This window comes from Cyprinodon tularosa, unplaced genomic scaffold (genome assembly GCF_016077235.1).
Source record: "Cyprinodon tularosa strain WSP-4 unplaced genomic scaffold, ASM1607723v1 ctg189, whole genome shotgun sequence".
Lineage (NCBI taxonomy): Eukaryota > Metazoa > Chordata > Actinopteri > Cyprinodontiformes > Cyprinodontidae > Cyprinodon > Cyprinodon tularosa.
The window spans coordinates 2,025,181-2,044,026 of NW_024038669.1; the positions used below are offsets into that span (position 1 = coordinate 2,025,181).

The 18,846-nt window shown below is 39.3% G+C and overlaps 1 protein-coding gene across 1 annotated transcript in view; it reads left to right on the forward strand.

Moving 5' to 3' along the window:
- dnah7 (dynein, axonemal, heavy chain 7) overlaps positions 1–18,846 on the forward strand; it is a 132,523-nt gene that overhangs the window by 54,771 nt on the left and 58,906 nt on the right. The window contains exons 30-36 of the mRNA XM_038282877.1: positions 3,833–4,009; positions 4,130–4,261; positions 8,187–8,408; positions 9,848–10,045; positions 16,119–16,274; positions 16,377–16,545; positions 17,915–18,041. Coding sequence (XP_038138805.1) covers positions 3,833–4,009; positions 4,130–4,261; positions 8,187–8,408; positions 9,848–10,045; positions 16,119–16,274; positions 16,377–16,545; positions 17,915–18,041 — 1,181 coding nt within the window. The remainder of the gene's footprint in view (positions 1–3,832; positions 4,010–4,129; positions 4,262–8,186; positions 8,409–9,847; positions 10,046–16,118; positions 16,275–16,376; positions 16,546–17,914; positions 18,042–18,846) is intronic.

The following is an 18,846-nucleotide window of genomic DNA, read 5'->3' on the forward strand; positions in this document are numbered from 1 at the left end:
GTATGGTTATTTTGTAGCTTTATTAAGGCCGTTCAGGTATTTGGTTTCTCTGTAGACCTCAGTAGTTTACTGTAGGGTATATGAACTACTTTTGGTAATCTACATTTTTTTAAAAAGGATCCTTTCCCATAATGGCCATTTGTGATACTTAAAAACTCATAATTACTTCACAAATTATATATCCTTTGTTATATGTTTCACCAATGGAGGTCACCATTCTTTTCACCTGCATACCCATGCTTGCTGGGTAGATGACACGGTTAGACCTGGAAAGGCTGAATGACACGGTTAGGTCTTGAAACTACTGAATGAACACAGTAGGGCTAGCATTAACAGAGTTGTTTTCTACTGCATTACATTTGACTAGTGTAAATTTAGACAACGCCACACGGCGTCGCAGCCTCTTCTGATTGGCTTGTGATCTATGGTTTACTATATTAGCTAGAGCTAACACCATTAGGAGAAGCTAATGTAAAATAAAAATCAAATAGTGAGATAATAAATAACTGTTTAAGGTGACAGGAAAGCATCTATAAGTTGTCGTAATACATCATTCTAATATCCTGGAGTCTATTGTTACAACCTACCTTTAGATCCCTTAAAGCACTTTTCCTTTCACTCCTGTCTTTGAATTTCTTTGACACCTTGGTGTTGTATCTTCAATCATTCTTGTGTTAAGCAGGAGTACCTGGAATACCTTAAGCAAGTGGAGAACATGCCTGGTGTAGGTACCAGATCGGCTCGGGTACCCCCTCTTATGATGTCAACATATGGCAACTCCACTCGGGCAAACTGTATTGCACCCGTTTCTTGAGGATCACATCTCTTTTGTAGTCTTAACAAAATATTACCTATATTTACTATTATTTTACATTTCATTGGCGGTCTAACGTAGCCAACAGTATAAAGCGATCATTGTCAATCTTGAAGAAAGTAATGCCTTCTAAGACAGACTGAGCTCTGCCATTTAACAAGGTGACTGTTGGGTTCAAAAATGTAGGTTTGTAAAAGAAGAACTGAAATACACAGTAAGGGATTTTCAAACACAGCTTCCTGCAGGAAGGGGAGACAGAGCTGCACCCAACACTCTCTCTCCCTCGGACCTCCTCTGCAGAGCGCTTTATTAACAGAACATAACACATGGTTACAAGCAGAGTATTGTTCTGACAGGACAGTTGATCAGGTCATAAGCCAGGATGCTCCACGACTGAATCACAAGACAAAGTGAAGCATCTACTTGCTCAAATGTTTCATAAGCACACACAGACATTAATTTTAATATCATCGTTGAATAAACCTAACAGTGACAAAAAATGTCTCAGCTTATTTTCATTCTTTTGATTATGATCTGAGGACAGAGGAGGACAATTGGAACATCATAAAAATTACTTTTGTAGAGATTTTAGACAAATAAAACAGTTATTCTACTTGTAGAAAACATTGTTTTTGACACAAATTTAAAAGTAGTGAAGCTTAATGTGGCTAACTGACCAAGCTAATAGAGACTAACCTGTTAGCTACTGAACACAGCTAGCCACAGTGTTTAACAGCTCTCCCCCTTTATATCATGATCTTGTAGTTACTTTTTTGTTGTTGTTATCGATCAGGTAAAACTTAATCGGTCATGAGACACGCTAAAGCTACAGATGCTCCCGACTCCCGACTGATGCTGCGTGATGTTATTATAGTTGTCTGGGTAACCACAATGTTTTACATCATGTGGCAACATTCACCTAATCATGTAGCGTAGCGTCCCTGGCATGAAACAGGACCCAAGCAGATCTGGTACTTACACTGGCCTGCTAATCTAACCCGGATCCTAAAAGGCAACAGTGCTACACACTGTTCCACCATACAGCCCATCTTTCTAATATATCTGAATAAATGTTTTGATCTCCATGCTAAATGTAAAAAACATTGGTTGGAAACTGGAACTCTTTGTTGCATAGCTGGGTTATCATCCCTTAGCAGCAGCTGCACAAACACCAGCTTCTTCAGCCAACTCTAACCTTCTTCCACGGTTTGGTCCTCCTCATACCCGCCACCTCTGATTTCTACATTCTCATCAATTTACTAACCTGACTCCGCCAGATGGATTTGCTCCGCATATCCATCTGGAAACCTTCAGTTGAACTAATTTTGGGAAGGGGCGAAAATACTGGTTAGCTGATTGGCCTATGTTGGTGATAGACGGGCTAAATAAACCAATCAGATCAACGAAGCATATGACGTACTAACAGAGCGACGACGAAAACACAACCACAAGCCAGGCTACTCTTGCTGAAACCAGTCGGGAGAAGAGCAAAAACATCTTTTCCTCTGAGAAAAGCCTCCAGAGCAGTGTTTTGCTCTTCTTTCAGTGAAGAAATACTCTGTAATTCCGATAAAACTTGCTCGATAGCCACGCTAACGCTAGTTTCATCGGCTGAAGCCGGCATGTTCTTTAGACTGAACTGTCGCGCTTCTCGTTGCGTCACACCTCAACCCGCCTCAAAGCCAACGCTGATTGGACGTTCGTTTGGTGAACGGCTCCAAATTTTCTTAACGGAGAGTCTCCAGACTGATTTGCGAGTGAAACCTTGAAAGCTTGCGAGATCAGGATGGTCTCACAAGGCTACAATTTTACTTGGTTGAAATTAAAAAGGTTTAACGTGACTCATTGCAGTTTTGGCTGGGTGGAGCTAGTGCTACCAAAGCTAGCATGCACCATTTACTCAGAATGCATTGTAGCGTAAACAACATGGTGACGTCCATGTGTGCTTACAGTATTTTTACTGTATTGTATTTACATTGCAAATAAATATTTCTCAAATAAAGTCTATTTTTACAACATAGCTTTGGATCCCCTAAAGCTCTGAGTTCTGTTTACCTCTTGTTTTCCTTAGTTGTTGTTTTGTATCTTCAGTCTTTCTTGTGTTAAGTTGTTCTGTTTTGTGGCTAGTTTTCTGCTTTCCGTGTTTCTGCTTTTCTCTTGTCAGCAAATTCTTCTCAGTATCTCCTTTAACTTCAGCTCATTGCCTGCCCTCCTCTTGTCGTCTCTCATACCTATAAGATGTTGTCTTTTTTGGTGAATCACCTGATTCCTGTACTCTGCTGTCTGTCTGTGTATCGGCTCTCCTTTAACTCTGCAAATTATTACAAGCAAAGGCCTGATAAACTGCTTCCAGCTGTCAAAGCCTCAGAGCACAGGGGTGAAGCAGTTCTGCATTCCTCTGAAAAGCAGGCATTTCCAATACAGGTTACATAACTGTTCAGACTGTTTCTTTGAGGTGAGGCATCAGCTCAGGCTTTTGGTTGTGATACACAGATTCCTTCAAAGGATGCATCTGTGTTTTTATCAGTCATACCTGGTTGTGGCCCTTTTAAGTCTGGAATCTGTTCATTTTATTTATGACTGCAGAGGTGGGAGAATGTTTTTAATCTATAAACTCTCTGCAGTCGGTGCACAGCAGCTTTTCTCGCCTATTGATCTGTTTTTTCCTTGCTTTTCTTCTTTTACTTTATCTTAAATATTCATGTGCTTCTGCTCGTTTGTTCTGGGGCCATATTTGCATCCTCTCTTCTTCTTCATCTCTTCACCCATCTCTGTTTATTTCTGGTTATGTATGCAGCTGTGAGGTCTGGATTATTGTAATACTAAATTATTGATTATTACACTGAATGCGAGCTGCACTGTGCTGCACATCAGTAACTATAATCCAGGTTTACATAAAGACATTTTTCCTTTCTCTAATTCTCCATTTCAGTTCTGTTTTCTTTAACAAATGAATGTTTAGGAGGTATGAAGTAGTGTTGCAGAGGTGTTGTTCTTCCTAAAGTCTGTTACTGGCAGGTGTCTCGCTGCGGTATGATCTACTTGGAGCCCCACATGCTTGGCTGGAGACCCCTCATGCTTTCTTGGCTCAACACTCTGCCAGCTGCAGTCAATGATTCGCACAAAACCCTCATCACCGCCCTGTTTGACCGCACACTGCCTGCCTGCCTGCAACTCATACGAAAAGCAACCAAGGTGCTGCAGTTACAAACCCCGTGATGATTTTAGTCAAATATCTAAACTTTCTGATGGATGCCCAGGCAGGAGGAGTGTAGGAGGTTTTTAATAGTGTCGTCTCTCCTTGTCCTGCTGCAGGAGCTGTCCCCGACCTCCGACACCAATCTGGTGAAGTCCCTGATGAATCTGATGGACTGCATGATGGATGAGTTTCATGACCAAGCAACAATTAACAGCATGAGTGAAAACTATATTTGCTCCTGGTTGGAGGTTTGTATCCACAGAACCGCACTTAATAGTAATAAGACTGTGTGTCCAGTTTTCTTGAAAGAAATGCAGCCTGCCATCCTGAAACTTATCTTGTTTATGCAAAATATAGAACAAGATAAGAGAATGAAGAATATTTCTAAAACGTTCATCCTTAATTTGATGCATTCCCTTTCATTGAAGTAACTTTTTATCGTTTTTTATTACTACAAAACATGAACTTAAGAGAACAAACTAATAATGCTTGTTCTACAAGACTAAATACTCAATATTACAAAAACAAAGTAGTAATATCATGAAAGTGTAAAATATTGAAGAATATAGTAATAAAATTATGAACATAAAGTTATTACAGTACAAGAATAAAGTTGTTATAACATGAAAATAAAGTCATAAAATTACTTAGTAAACACATAGTAGTTAGTAAAATGTTTAAATAGTTTGTATTCGTACTGCTTTTCTTCTCTGATGCGGTACGGGTCGCATTCACAGCAGTCATAGTGAAAACACTCCTTTTTCCCGTCGAGATCCGATACCTCGGACTTATTCTCATCCTGGTTGCTTCACACTCAGCTGAGAACTGCCTCAGTCATGCTATAGGTCTTTGGCAGGTGGGAGCCAGCAGAACCATGATTTCCACAAAAAAGCAGGAATGAGATCCACTGGTCCGCAAACTAGACCCCCTCCAGACCTTGGCTACGCCTAGAAATCCTGACCATAAAGGTTATTGGAGGTACAGACAGAAGCAAAGCTGCTGAACTAAGATGCATCATAGCAACAAGCAATCACTCACTGAAACATCAAAACTGTTGATATGGTAGGGTGACCAGACGTCCTCTTTTTCCCGGACATGTCCTACTTTTCATAAAAAGATTTCTCGGGGGGAATTTCAAAATCGTCCGGGATTTTTTCTTCGACTACAGTGCAGCAGGTAGTCGAAACACACCGCGCATTTGAACTGAGGCATAAGCTCCGGGGCTGGTCCAGGAACCCCGGCGGACGGGCGCAGGGAGCCAGCGGGAGAAACCAAACCTGACCCGGTGATGGTCCAGTTAGCGGCCCAGCAGTCGACACTTCATACCCCCCCTCCCTTGGGCCAGTGAACCAGTGGACTAGTCTGTATGCTTCAGGGTGTTACAAAAGTACAGGCCAGAACCAAATAAGGACACATCCATGAGTTTACATCAACTCTGGGCTTCATTTGGATTTGCCCGTTTTATGATGGAAGTTGAGAATTGTGAGATTAGCAGAGAAAGGAGGCGTCGATGGGGTTTGAACTTCTCTGTACGTCCGTTTCACCCACTGAACTATGGTTATTCATCTATGACAATGAAACACAGTTTTGTATTCTATGACCCCTTTAAAGTACTTTCAAAATTTTGAATTCTGAATATGACCGGACTTCTCCTTTAATTTAGAAATAAGAAAAAACACCCTTGTCACAGGAAGATACTAAAAAACAACAGAAAAGGGGAATTGTAGTATTTAGATTTCAACAATAAAACATGACACTAAATTATTTATAGTTTGACTCTTAGCTGCAGTTAGTTTGGACTCAATATTAGAAAAATCCAACATATAGTTTTTATTTTATGACCTAAAAAGCATTCATGCTATTCTATATTCCTACCTAAATAACATCCAAATACTCGTCTTCATCATTGTTTTTTTTTTCTCTCTTGCAAAGGTTCTGGTGTTACAGTGCTATTATCTCCCTGTGAAACACTGCACTGATGAATGCCTTTCAACCTTCTCTGCGATGTTTCTCAGCCATTCATTATCAAAGCGCTGAATTAATCAGCTTTTTAGCCACAGGATGCACTGTAGCGCCGCTAAACCTAATTCACAATCTACAGAATCCCTGCTGATTTTTTGTTGTTTTAATTTTTCTTTTTGGGATTGCATCAAACATATCCCTTTGTTGGGATTTTTGTTTCATGTCTTATGCAATAATCTGCTCACCAACAAAGATGTTTTATTAGTGAAGATTTGGCTCCCACTACTTATGAGAAGCATTTATTTTTATTTTTTTTACAGTGGAATGTTTGACAGCATAACCTTTATTAGCAGAACTGTAGCTATCTTTCTGCTTATTAGGGAGAGGTATGCCGCCCTTTAGAGGTTGAGTCAATTTGCAGATCCTAAAACGATCTTTGTGACATGCCAACCAAACATAGAAACACAGCTTTATTTTCAGGCATCGATACATCTCTGCATTATATAACCACTCATCTCCAATTTTAATGCATGGTTTAGCTTCTTTTCATTTCATTTTATACTTAAACTACTTTTTTTTTTTTACCATTTTGTATACACAGAGTGTAAAATTTTTATTTTGTACAGCTTTAAGATCTCTCTGTCGCTGTGCTTACTTATCTATGCCTGCCTGCCTCTTGCTCTGGTTCTCCTCTTAGAAAGACAAGTGTAGTCTGTAATTTCCCCAATAGGTACACTTCAACTCCGAGGAAAAAAGAAGAAAATAGAAACTGTGAAATTACAACATATTTGTATTCTGGAAAATATTCATCTTGTCTCACACAAACAGGAAGATGTGTGACCAAAATCCTTTTTTCCAAAATAATTCACAAGTAAATTCTTTAAAAACTCTACAAACCTGATCTTTCTAAGTTGGAGAACTTGTACAATTGCCTAGAGTTCCCTGAGAAAACACTGTGGACGGAAAATTTAGATTTCTCTTTGTTCATATATTAATTTATGCTATTTACTCACTATAAAAGTTTTCAGTCAGTCTGTGTCCCCTGCATGGCCACACTATTCTCCTTTGTGAAGGTGTTTGTAGCCAGATTCTTTCCCAAGGATTATACACAACATGTTGCTGTTTAACCAAAGCGTCTGTAATTTGTTTTGACTCTGACTGCTTTGCATTATTGTAAGTAAAGGAAACAGACTCTGCCCAGGCAGAACAGGGCTGAATACCAACCAGTAAGGGCTATCCCGTATTTGCAAAGATATGAAAATACTGTAAAGCGCAGAATGAGTGAAATCCATCAATCAAAACGTTTATTTAACTGGGGTGAATAGTTGAACACTTTTTTCCCACTACAACGCACATACACATTATTATATTCCACCATTTTCTCAGTTCTTATTGAAATGTGCAAATGTACGTAAACATCTGTCGCAGACAAATACAGACGAATATACTCAAATTATTTCTACAATAATAATATCTGGGAGCTGCGTTACTGTAGTTATTCATCGTTTTAACCATAATAAGTTATTAGAACCTCAGTAAAGCTAACATAACAATTATTCCAGCTTTGTTTGCTGGTGTTCTGTTAGATGAGCATACCCGGTCAGACCAGCATACCCATGGTCAATACCCGTTTTGTACGAAAAATACACCTTAAACTACTTCAACGGGTGTGTATCCCATTAGTCATTTACAAAAAAACAATTTAATTACTTAGTTTTTGGTAGTTGTTTTTTAAGCGTATGGCAATCTGACCTTATTTTTCTTTTTTTGTACCTAATTAAAGGGATACACGCATGTTGAGGTAGTTTGAAGTCTATTTTTAGTACAAAACTAAAGGGATAAACACAAATCTGACATATTGTGCATGTGCATTGACTGTAAGTATGCTCGACCGACCATGTATGCTGATCTGACAGAACACCGGCTCTAATGTGATTTATCCACTGAAAGCGTTGGTGGTCTATGGTGATTAAAATGCTTTTTATAGGAGTGAATCCTTTTTGAATTAACCTCCCACGCAGGTGAATTAGTAAGAACGAGTTTGAAATGGGAAGTACTCCCTCACCCTGTCTGCGCTGCTGCCGTTTGCATCAGATTATAACAGGAAGGGATTTAGATGTGTTTTAAGATTTAAAATAATATCTCTGACCCCTAAATGATTATTGAAATTATAAGATATGTGTCTGACAATGGTGCTTTTCTTCTCCAAAGGGTATCTTTGTGTTCTGCCTGGTGTGGTCAGTGGGGGGCAGCTGTGACGATTTGGGCCGAGTGAAGTTCGACTCTGTGCTGAAAGAGATGCTGAGGGGCCCTTTGAGCAAAGAGACGATGACCCGACATGGCATTTTGAGCAGTGCTGATGCTCCGGCCAAACCGCTGAGAGTTCGTCTCCCCGCCAAGGGTACACTCTACCAGTATCGCTTCATTAAGGAGGTATGACTGCTTATAATACTTAGGAACTCCACAGATTCCTTATTAACGGTTTCCCACATTATTAGAGATAAAGATTAAACAGGTTTTTAAGCTGCCTGATATTAAATTGAACAAAGTTTTACAGTTTTATTTAGATTATTTTCATACTTTTTCAAAAGTTTGAATTTGTATTTACTACAATTGCCTTTCCAGCTGTTTGAATTGAAACATTCTGGATATGATGTCTCACATTGGATTGATTTTCATATTAATTCCTAAAGATTGATTGATATACCCTAAATTTCAGAGTCCGCTACAAGTTGACTGACATCAGGGCCCCTCCCCCATGGATCCGTCAAGCGCATTTCAGCACAATCACACCAAAATTTGCCCATTAGGCAGAATTTTAATCAGTGTAATTGCAATGGAAATACTGTTTTTAAACATATGTTAGGATAATTATCATTGATGATGTGTGAGTTTATTACACTTTAAAGTCATAGGGAAGCAGCTGTTCCAAATGTTGTATTTTCTAATTCTCCCGAGTGGTGCCCGACTTTACACGAGTGAATAAAGTGAATGTGATTGGTCATTCATCAAGGGGGCGGGATTGTTGTGGCCAAAGGTTCGCAAGCACGTTTGGTTGTGGCCAGTGTCTCAGAAGCATCTTGCTAACCAGTTAGCAACTTATTGCTAGTAGGTTCCCAATGTGACCTACTTAGGACTAAGTAGCACTAAATTGGTGACTTAGAAACAACGCTGTCAAGGAATGCTTTGGACAGCGGAAACATGCAAGAGGAGGACAGTTTAGTGTCGTGGATGAGTCTCCTCCGTCATCCATTTTTATTTAGAGGAGGAAAGTGGGGACAAGGTTGTTGTACTGTAGAAGAGGACGCCAGGGCAGCAGAAGCTTGGTTTGGTGTAGAAGGCTTACGCTTTAACGCTGCCAGTTCTGTTAGCTCTACGCCTGCCGAAGACACAGACGTCCATCCCCGTGAACACTGGGACGGAACTCAATGGGAAAGGAAATTATTCTTATTTCAACCATTGCGTATATTAGCTGCGACATATGAATCAAGATGCTATGACCGAAAAAATTTGATTGACAGATGACCGTTGATATATAATTGGCCGAATTTAGGTGTACAAGCTGACATATAACTAACGAGCCTGTATAGATAACAGAAAAAACCCCCACAGATTTTAAGACAGTATTTTTTTTTTATAGAAATTTTCTAACTTTTTGGACAATATGGTCTGATAAAGAGTACATTTATTAACATGTTTAAGCCAGAAACCTTATAATCTATTCAGTTAAAGCAACCATATAAAACCATGTCCATGCAACCATTAAAAAACATGTCCTGTTTGTAGCTATCTCCATGTTCAGGATAGATCTGACTCGATCCTGTAGAGCAAAGCTGTCCTTTAACCTAAGCATCTGATGACTGGTTCTTCAGGGCCCAGGCAGATGGGAGCTTTGGACTGACCAGCTACAGACTGCACCCCCCATACGCAGAGACATGCAGTTCAACGAGATCATCGTGCCCACCGAGAACACCGTACGCTACATGGCGCTGATGGAGCTCCTCGTTACTCACCAGAGGCCGACTATTTTCATCGGCCCCACTGGCACCGGGAAGAGTGTCTACATCACTGTGAGTCATGCAAACATTGGTGTTTTATCTGTGAGCAGCTTGAAAAGCGTGTGAGGATTTATGTGAAACCAAACATGAACATGCATGAAATGACTTTGTGGTACAGGGTTAATCTACACAGCAAATAGTAAAACGTAAAAATGTTTTACATTTTGGTCATTCAACCTTAATTTGACGAGGTAAATACAATGATTTGCCAATGGAGTTAGTATTTTTATCCTTACAATAAGATAATTCGACAATATGCACTTGAATTAAGACAAAGCAGTTGTTTTGTCTTATTTCAAATGTAAATTGTCTTGTTCCATGGGCACTTATCTCCTCAGTTCAAGAAAAAATGCACTTATTTTAAGAATATATGACTTATTTAGGGTTCATTTTTAACAGTGTACAGCAGCAGGTTTCTGTCAGACTTTGTCTCTAACATTGTTTTGAATAAACGTTGGCCCACTCCTCTGTAGACATTCCTACATGGCTCTCTGAAGATCCCAGGTGAGCATTTCATCAGGTTGAGATCTGGTCTTTCACTGGACCTCTGCCACAGCTTGAGCCGTCTCTTTTTCTGCTATTCTGTTGTCGACTTTCCAACAGATTTTCTATCAATCTGCTACAGTTGTTGGACAGATGGTCTGACATTTAACCAAAGAATATTTTAGTTAACGATAAGTTCCTGGTCCGTTCACATTCACTCAGCCCCTATCAGCAAGCTCATAAAAGCAAAAGTCCGGTCAGCAAGGAATAATCAATGGATCATCATCTATACCTAAAATTAATACATTTGAGGTGATTTAATTAACTTAGCGTTAATCAGTAAAAAAAAGAAAATAATAATTTTCGTTGCGAGTCCAGGAGCGGCCATTTTTGCCCAAATATAGTAACACCTCACTCCTGATATCTTCCAGCAGTGACGTCACGGTGCAGTAAGCCTAGCGCCATTTTTTTTTTTCATTTTTTAAAACCTTTTTTTACAGATTTAATATTTTCAAATTTTTTTTCAAATTTATATTTTTCAGATTAGGTTTTATGAATTGCATTCTTTTAAACTATAATGTACAGATCAAATTCTCTCAGAAAATGATTTACAAAATATGGAACATATTAGGACAAAAATCTAATTATTAAAAAAAAAAAAAAACATCAAACTTACTCAAACTTTTTTTTATTAAATTTTCAGAATTTTATTTCTGGATTGCAGTTTTTCACATTTTTGTTTACTTTTTTAAATATACATTAATGTAGAAAAGGTTATCTTGCAGCAATAATGGAAGAAAAAATTCACTCCACAGTCTTATTGCTTTTAGAAAGAAGAGATGCTCCAGCCTTTGTAATGCCGACTCTGTCTGTTGAGCTGAGCCAAGGTGAAGGTTTTAATTTAACAGTTCCTACCTTCACCTACGGTAATAAAATCTGTTTAATGACCAGAAGAACAAGATCCAGTGACTGTCTAAGTGATAAAACGAGGAACTTGTTCATCTGGGAGACGCTCAGAGTAGAGCTGCGTCTTCTCCACATGGAGAGGAGTCAGCAGAGGTGGCTGGAACATCTGTTTCTGATGGCAAACCACCAGGAGGAGGCCCAGGGGACGACTGGCTGGCCCTGGCAGCGCCTCGGGCTTCTTCCAGAGGAGTTGGAGGAGACGTGTGAGGAGAGGGAGTTCCTAGGTTCTCTGCTAAGACCGGTGCCTCCATGACCCGGTCCAGGATAAGCAGAAGGAACAACAGGACCATTTAACATCCTGATCTCGCGAGCTTTCAAGGTTTCACTCGCAGATCAGTCTGGAGACTCTCCGTTAAAGAAAATTTGGAGCCGTTCACCAAACGAACGTCCAATCAGCGTTGGCTTTGAGGCGGGTTGAGGTGTGACGCAACGAGAAGCGCGACAGTTCAGTCTAAAGAACATGGCGGCTTCAGCCGATGAAACTAACGTTAGCGGGGCTATCGAGCAAGTTTTATCGGAATTACAGAGTATTTCTTCACTGAAAGAAGAGCAAAACACTGCTCTGGAGGCTTTTCTCAGAGGAAAAGATGTTTTTGCTCTTCTCCCGACTGGTTTCGGCAAGAGTAGCCTGGCTGTTAGCACTTCATATGCTTCGTTGATCTGATTGGTTTATTTGGCCCGTCTATCACCAACATAGGCCAATCAGCTAACCAGTATTTTCGCCCCTTCCCAAAATTACTTCAACGGAAGGTTTCCAGATGGATATGTGGAGCAAATCCATCTGGCGGAGTCGGGTTACCATTTAACCCCTCCAAACAAATTACTCTCTAGTCTATTGTTATGAGTTAAGAATTGATTTCTCTGAATGAGATGCAACTTTTGTTTTTTGTTTTTTTTATTTACACTCTGATTTTGGGCTAAATTTTCTAACAATTTCTGGGAGGATTAGAAGTTGTATAAATGTTTTTCACCATAGAATAACTCTTCTCTCCGTAAAATGGGGGCTTTAAGATGGTTTATATTCCTCCCTAGATCAAAGGGAAGCTACAGTAACCATATTTCTGATAAGAAAACTATTTATTTGTACCATCCTGGAATAAATCAGTCTTCTTCTCTCATATAATTGGGAAGCAGCAACGTTAAGAGTTGCTGGGTGTGACTTGAAAGAATACAGAACTTTGCATTTAGGGCTAATCCTCCTCCTTTAGTTTGCTCAAACTTTGGACTCTGGGGTAAATGGAGATCATCTCACCGGGGAGCTGAGCTTGGCTCTCTACTTCCTGTCTGTCGGGAGTCCCATGCAGCAGGCAGCAGACCGTGGCAGAAGCACAAATCTGGCCCAAGTGATAAAAGAGGACAGTGCATGTGATTATAAAAGGCATGATGTCCTTACTGCTACCTTCAGTCAGCTCCTTCCCTTTCTCTGCCCTAATTCAGAGTTTGACAGGGAGGAGCTGAACTCTCTCTAAAGTTTTATACAATAGCATCTAAGTAGATGCAGTTTGTTCTCCACCCTGTGATCCTTTTATTCTTTAATTATGTTGCTCTTATCAGCTGACTGTACAGGAATGGATGGTGAATTTTCTTTCAAGTGATAGTACCAAAGTGAGGTTCTGCTATTTGACCTCACAATCACTTTGATGCAATCCGTGGGATATATGGAGTAGAAATAGATGGATATATCACAGGTGTCAAGTAACGAAGTACAAATACTTTGTTACTGTACTTAAATACACCTTTTAGGTATCTATACTTTACTCCATTACTTATTTTTCTGCCACTTCTGACTTCTACTCATCACATTTTCACACAAGTATCTGTACTTTCTATTCCTTACATTTTTAAAACAAACATTACTCATTACTCTTGGCTTCGGTTTAATGTTTATAAATATTTATTTCCCGTCATGTGCTCCATCCAATGCAGATCATTGGCTCCATCCACTTCTAGTGAAAACTAGTGTAATTGGATGAGTCATATAACGCAAACACTCATTGGTTAGCTAAAGGAAATCATCAGAAGCAAGCAGGTGTTCTTCAAACTGCTAACATGAATTGTCTATGCCATGCTATAATGTCGGATTCAGAAAAAGATGTTGAAATGTCTGAAAGGTCGGACACAGGCGAGAGCGTATCGGAAGATGGAGACCAACAAGACCTCCCTCATCCTTGGCCCTATCTCAAAGAATCTTTTAAAATTGTCGAATAATTGAGCTTTCAATTCATATAGTGGCATCTGGCTGTTTTTTTTAAAGGTTACTTTTTCACTTTTACTTGAGTAAAGAGGTCAAGTTGATACTTTAACTTTTACAAGGGTGTTTTTAAACTGCAGTATCTATACTTCTACTTAAGTAACAAATGTGTGAACTTTTGACACCACTGGTGTCAAAATTCAAATGTTTGCTCCAGTTAAGTAAACGGAGATAGATGGATTTCACTCAGTCGCCACATTGTTTTTATCTTTGCAAAGAGAGAACAGTTCATCATACGGCCCTTATTGCACGGTAATCAGCCCTGTTCTGCCTGAGCGGCGTTCGTTCCCCTTTACTTACAATAATGGAAAGTTGTCAGAGTCATAACAAATTACAGACACTTAAACAGTAACATGTTATGAATAAAACTTGAGAAAGAATCTGGTTTGTTATGGAAATAAGGTAGGTCTTGTCCACAAACACCCTCACACAGGGGAATTGTGTGGCCTTGCAGGTGAAACGGACTGAGTGAAATCAATAAATTAATATATGAAAGAAGAGAAACTCAATTTTCCCACCACAGTTCCTTTCTTCTCTCAGTATCAGCCACTTTGTGCTTACGTTTGCAGATTCATTAGTGCATTCAGCAGCCATGCCTTGAGATCACGTGAAGTACATTTATTGGTCATCGTTTACTCTCTTCATAAGTTGTTAGTGTTTTGCTTGATTTGTTAATTAATGTTTCGTTATGTTTTAAAAAGACGTGTAAAATTTGTCACCATGTTGTCATTTTGATTATGTAAATGGAGGAAGAGAAAGCAAAAACTCTGAAAAATCTACCTGTCAAGGTTTGGTTGTAGTTTGGAGCAGAGATGGCAAAAGTACTCACTTGCCGTACTTGAGTAAAAGTACAGATACTTGTGTTAAAAAATACTCTGGTAAAAGTGGAAGTACTGATTCAAACTTCTTTACTCAAGTAAAAGTAACAAAGTACAGGCTTGTAAATTTACTTAAAGTATAAAAGTAAAAGTAGAAACCACTTTTTTCATGCCGTTGCCTACATTTTAAATGGATGTCTGCCAATAGGACTAGATCTCCGTTGTGTTCATTTTCAATCATCTCGTCGTCCATACTACTATGCTAACGCCACCGGCATCAAGCTGCAATGATTTGCCGCAAATGAATACCGCCGAATCTGTCGATTCATCTTGTAGTGGTGCATCAAATGCAACGTAGATTCCCATCCAATTAGATTGAATTTGGTATTGATGACGTGAAAAATAATAACGGTAACTCCATTGAAATGATTCAAAACTAAAGTAACGAGCCAATTTTTTAAAATGTAAGGAGTAGAAAGCACAGATATTTTTGTAAAAATGTAAGGAATAGAAGTAAAAAGTCGACATAAAAATAAGTAGTAAAGTAAAGTAAAAATATCAGAAAAATCTACTTGAGTACAGTAACGAAGTATTTGTACTTCGTTACTTCCCATCTCTGGTTTGGAGGACCCAAATGCAGAGGCAGAGAGGCTGAGGAGATTTCTTGGAGTTTAATGGGGCAAAAACAGTAAACAAAGGCAGGGATCCAAAAATCCAACTAATAATGAAAAGCAAACCAGAACTATGGAGACATCTGGGGAAACCAAACACGAGGAGCCAGGGAGAGACGAGGTAGGTGGACAACAGCATGGGAAGACAGCAAAGACAAGGAACCAACAAGGAGTGAGAGCAGAGGGAGAGAATATATAGCTGACTGAGACAAAGGCAGGGCTAACGAGCTGACAAGGAGCAGGTGTGAGAGACAACGAGGAAGCCAAGGGGAAAGGAACACACACGAGGGCAACAAAGGACAACAGAAAACATGAGAACTAACATAAATCTAGAAATAACAACAAAACAGGAATTAAACCAATAAAACTAGGAAACATGGAGCAAAGTAAAGCACAACAGAAACAAGACCATGACACGACCCCACAAAATATCAGCAGCACATTTTGGGGATTATCTTATAGATTGATATCAACATAAGGTTTAAAAAAAAACTGTATTGTTCAGTCTTCAATATGGAGAACCTAAATACATCAACTGGAATTTTCTATGAAATTAATAGATGAAACATTTAATTATTTATCCATCCATCCATCCATCCATCCATCCATCCATCCATCCATCCATCCATCCATCCATCCATCCATCCATCCATCATGTGTATTTTCAGAGGGTTGCCAGATGGTTTTATTAATGTTTTTAGGGTCAGAGGCTGAAATGTTTTAGAACCCTTGATTTAAACTAATTTAAACATTCTGTGTTAATGTCCTATTGGTGTACTTTGGCTGTATTAATATTTAATGTTATAAAACATAGAGATGTAGTTGCTTTTTATGTACTTTCTCCCATTTAAAACCCTGTGATGATCTTTGTTTGTGTTTCATATCTGCATTTAAAGGACTTCCTGTTGAATAAGCTGCAGAAAGATGAGTACAGCCCTTTATTTATTAGCTTCTCAGCTCAGACCACAGCAGCCCAGACTCAAAACCTCATCATATCCAAGTTAGATAAGCGACGCAAGGGAGTGTTCGGACCACCACCGGGAAAGAAAATGGTACGACCTCCTATTAGACCCTGTTGTCTCTCTGTTTTCGTTCTCCTCTGGGGGAGCCTGTTAGAGCTCTTTATTTAATCTACTGTGTTGGATTCTGCTCAGGTGGTGTTTGTAGATGATGTCAACATGCCAGCCAGGGGGGATTACGGTGCTCAGCCCCCTGTGGAGCTCCTGCGTCAGTGGCTGGACTGCCAGAACTGGTATGATCTCAAAGACTGCTCCCCGATCAGCCTGATGGACACCCAGATCATATGTGCCATGGGGCCTCCAGGTGAGCTGTAGCTTTGTAGGGAGTGGCTCTTCTTTGATGATCTTTAGTCTTTTATAAAGATAACTCAGTTTCAGAGGAAGGAGCTTTTGGGGGAGGATGAGAGAGAGACAGACCGCCGCGGGCTTCCTTCCTGCCTCTCTGTTCTTACAGATACACTTCCTCTTCATCAAATGGGTTTTAAGAGAAATGCAGTCGTTATCTGCTGGCAGCCACAGTGAACGGGTTGGATTTTGCTCTCAGGCGGCCCCTCTGCCTCACTGTTTGCTCCCAGGCAGTGAGCTGATTGGGGTTCTGATTATCTGAGCTCTGCATGATTGTGGGCAACCCTCCAACTAATTCAGGGACTAAGTAGTAATAGACATGGAGTTTCATCATATTTCTGCTTGCTCTCTGTAAACCTGTAAATATCCAGCTGAAACCGCCGCTGGTCCTCACAGTCCTGATCCAGTTTGGAAACAAACAGCTCCAGTTTAAATGGTTTACACAGGAAATTACTCCCCAAAATTCATCTACACAATGCATAGAAGATTATAGAAAATTAGCACATTAAATATATTAAAAGGGCAAAATAAAATTGACATGAATCTGGTAATTCTTCAAAATAGAATTCAACTCAAATGTTTTTTTACTTTTTGCAACATATCTATTTATTTATTCTGCACTGCTCTGAACCTTCCACATCAATGCCTATTTTCACCATGTCACTCCCACACTGTTTAAATTTTGAGCACCGCTGCACTTTATTGTTCTTTTCACTGATAAGCTGCTGCTGCTGCTAAAAATAAAAATACACCGTCGAAAAGCTGTATAAACAAAAACATTTCATTTTGTATAGACTCTGTGTACACATAATAACATTTAATAATAATAATAATAATACATTTTATTTGTATTGCACTTTACATTTAAAAAAAATCTCAAAGTGCTACAAAATTCATAGTTAAAACAAAACCGTATAATAAAAACGGTATACATAGTTAAAATGAGACATTACAGTAAAATAACATACGTAGTAAAAACAAAACAGTAAAATAACCGTAAAACCACACAGATAAAATACTAACTAATGTTCATAGGCTTTTTTAAATAAAAATGTCTTGAGGCCTTTCTTGAAGGCCTCCACACTCTGTGGGACCCTAAGGGACTCTGGGAGGCCATTCCAGAGTTGTGGGGCAACTGCCTGGAAGGCCCTATCTCCCATTGTGCAGAGCTTGACTCTTGGCTGGTGCAGTCGGTGGGTCATTTGTCTATGTCATTTCTACACAGAAATCTTCATCTATTGATAAAACATATATTAAAATACAGTTAAGTTCATCATATGTCAGTTAAGATAAAAAAACAAAAACAAACAAACATCGATTTCTTTCAGGTGGGGGAAGGAATCCTGTCACCCCTCGTTTCCTGCGCCATTTCAACCTGATCAGCATCAATGAATTTGATGAGCAGACCATGCATACGATCTTCTCCAGGATCACTAGGTGGCATTTTACCACACGGTAACTGAGATTTTGATCTTCCATCTTGTTTCAGGCAACAGTGTCAAAAATCAAATCAAATTCGTGCAAAGCTGGACAGTTCCAGATGATGCAGACTAGGTTTGAATCTGTTTTTCCCACAAATAGAAAGGACTCTGGGATTTCAGTGAAGTTAATGCTTCTTTAGTAGATGTTGGTGAAGATTCTCTGTCATCCAGGTCAAGGTCATTCCAAAGAAAGTTAAAAACAATCGACTGGACTTTATTTTCAAGTTTGAAGACGTTTCACCTCTAAGTACTTAGTACCTGTCTAAGTACTTAGCACTTACAAGGGTATGGGGCATTACTGGCTAAGAAAAGAAGCCTAACAACCCCTATTTCAATGGTGTGGACCCGTTCATCTGTTCCAATTTGCATGTTTTCAGAACAAAAAACAGCCTTTGTTTGGCTACTGTATAAAACCTCGAACTCAACGCTATTCCTGACATTTTGAATAGAAAAAGCTTCCTGGATGAGAAGTGAAATGTCTTCAAACATGGAAACTAAGTCCAGTGGATTGTTTTTAACTTTTTTTGTTAGTCTTTAGTAGACCTTTATCGGGACAGACCTTTTTCCAGGTCCTCCAAGGCTCTATTGACAGATAAATGCTCTTATTCTAACCATTCAGTTGTAATGCTAATTGCATGAAACCTCCTGCAGAATCGATTTTGGTTCTCCTGGAGGTTTCTTCCTGTAAAAGGGAGTTTTCCTCTCCACTGTCGTTAGAAAGCATGCTTGGTGTGAGGGAAGCAATCAACTGGTTTCCCTTATATGGAAAACTTTGAACC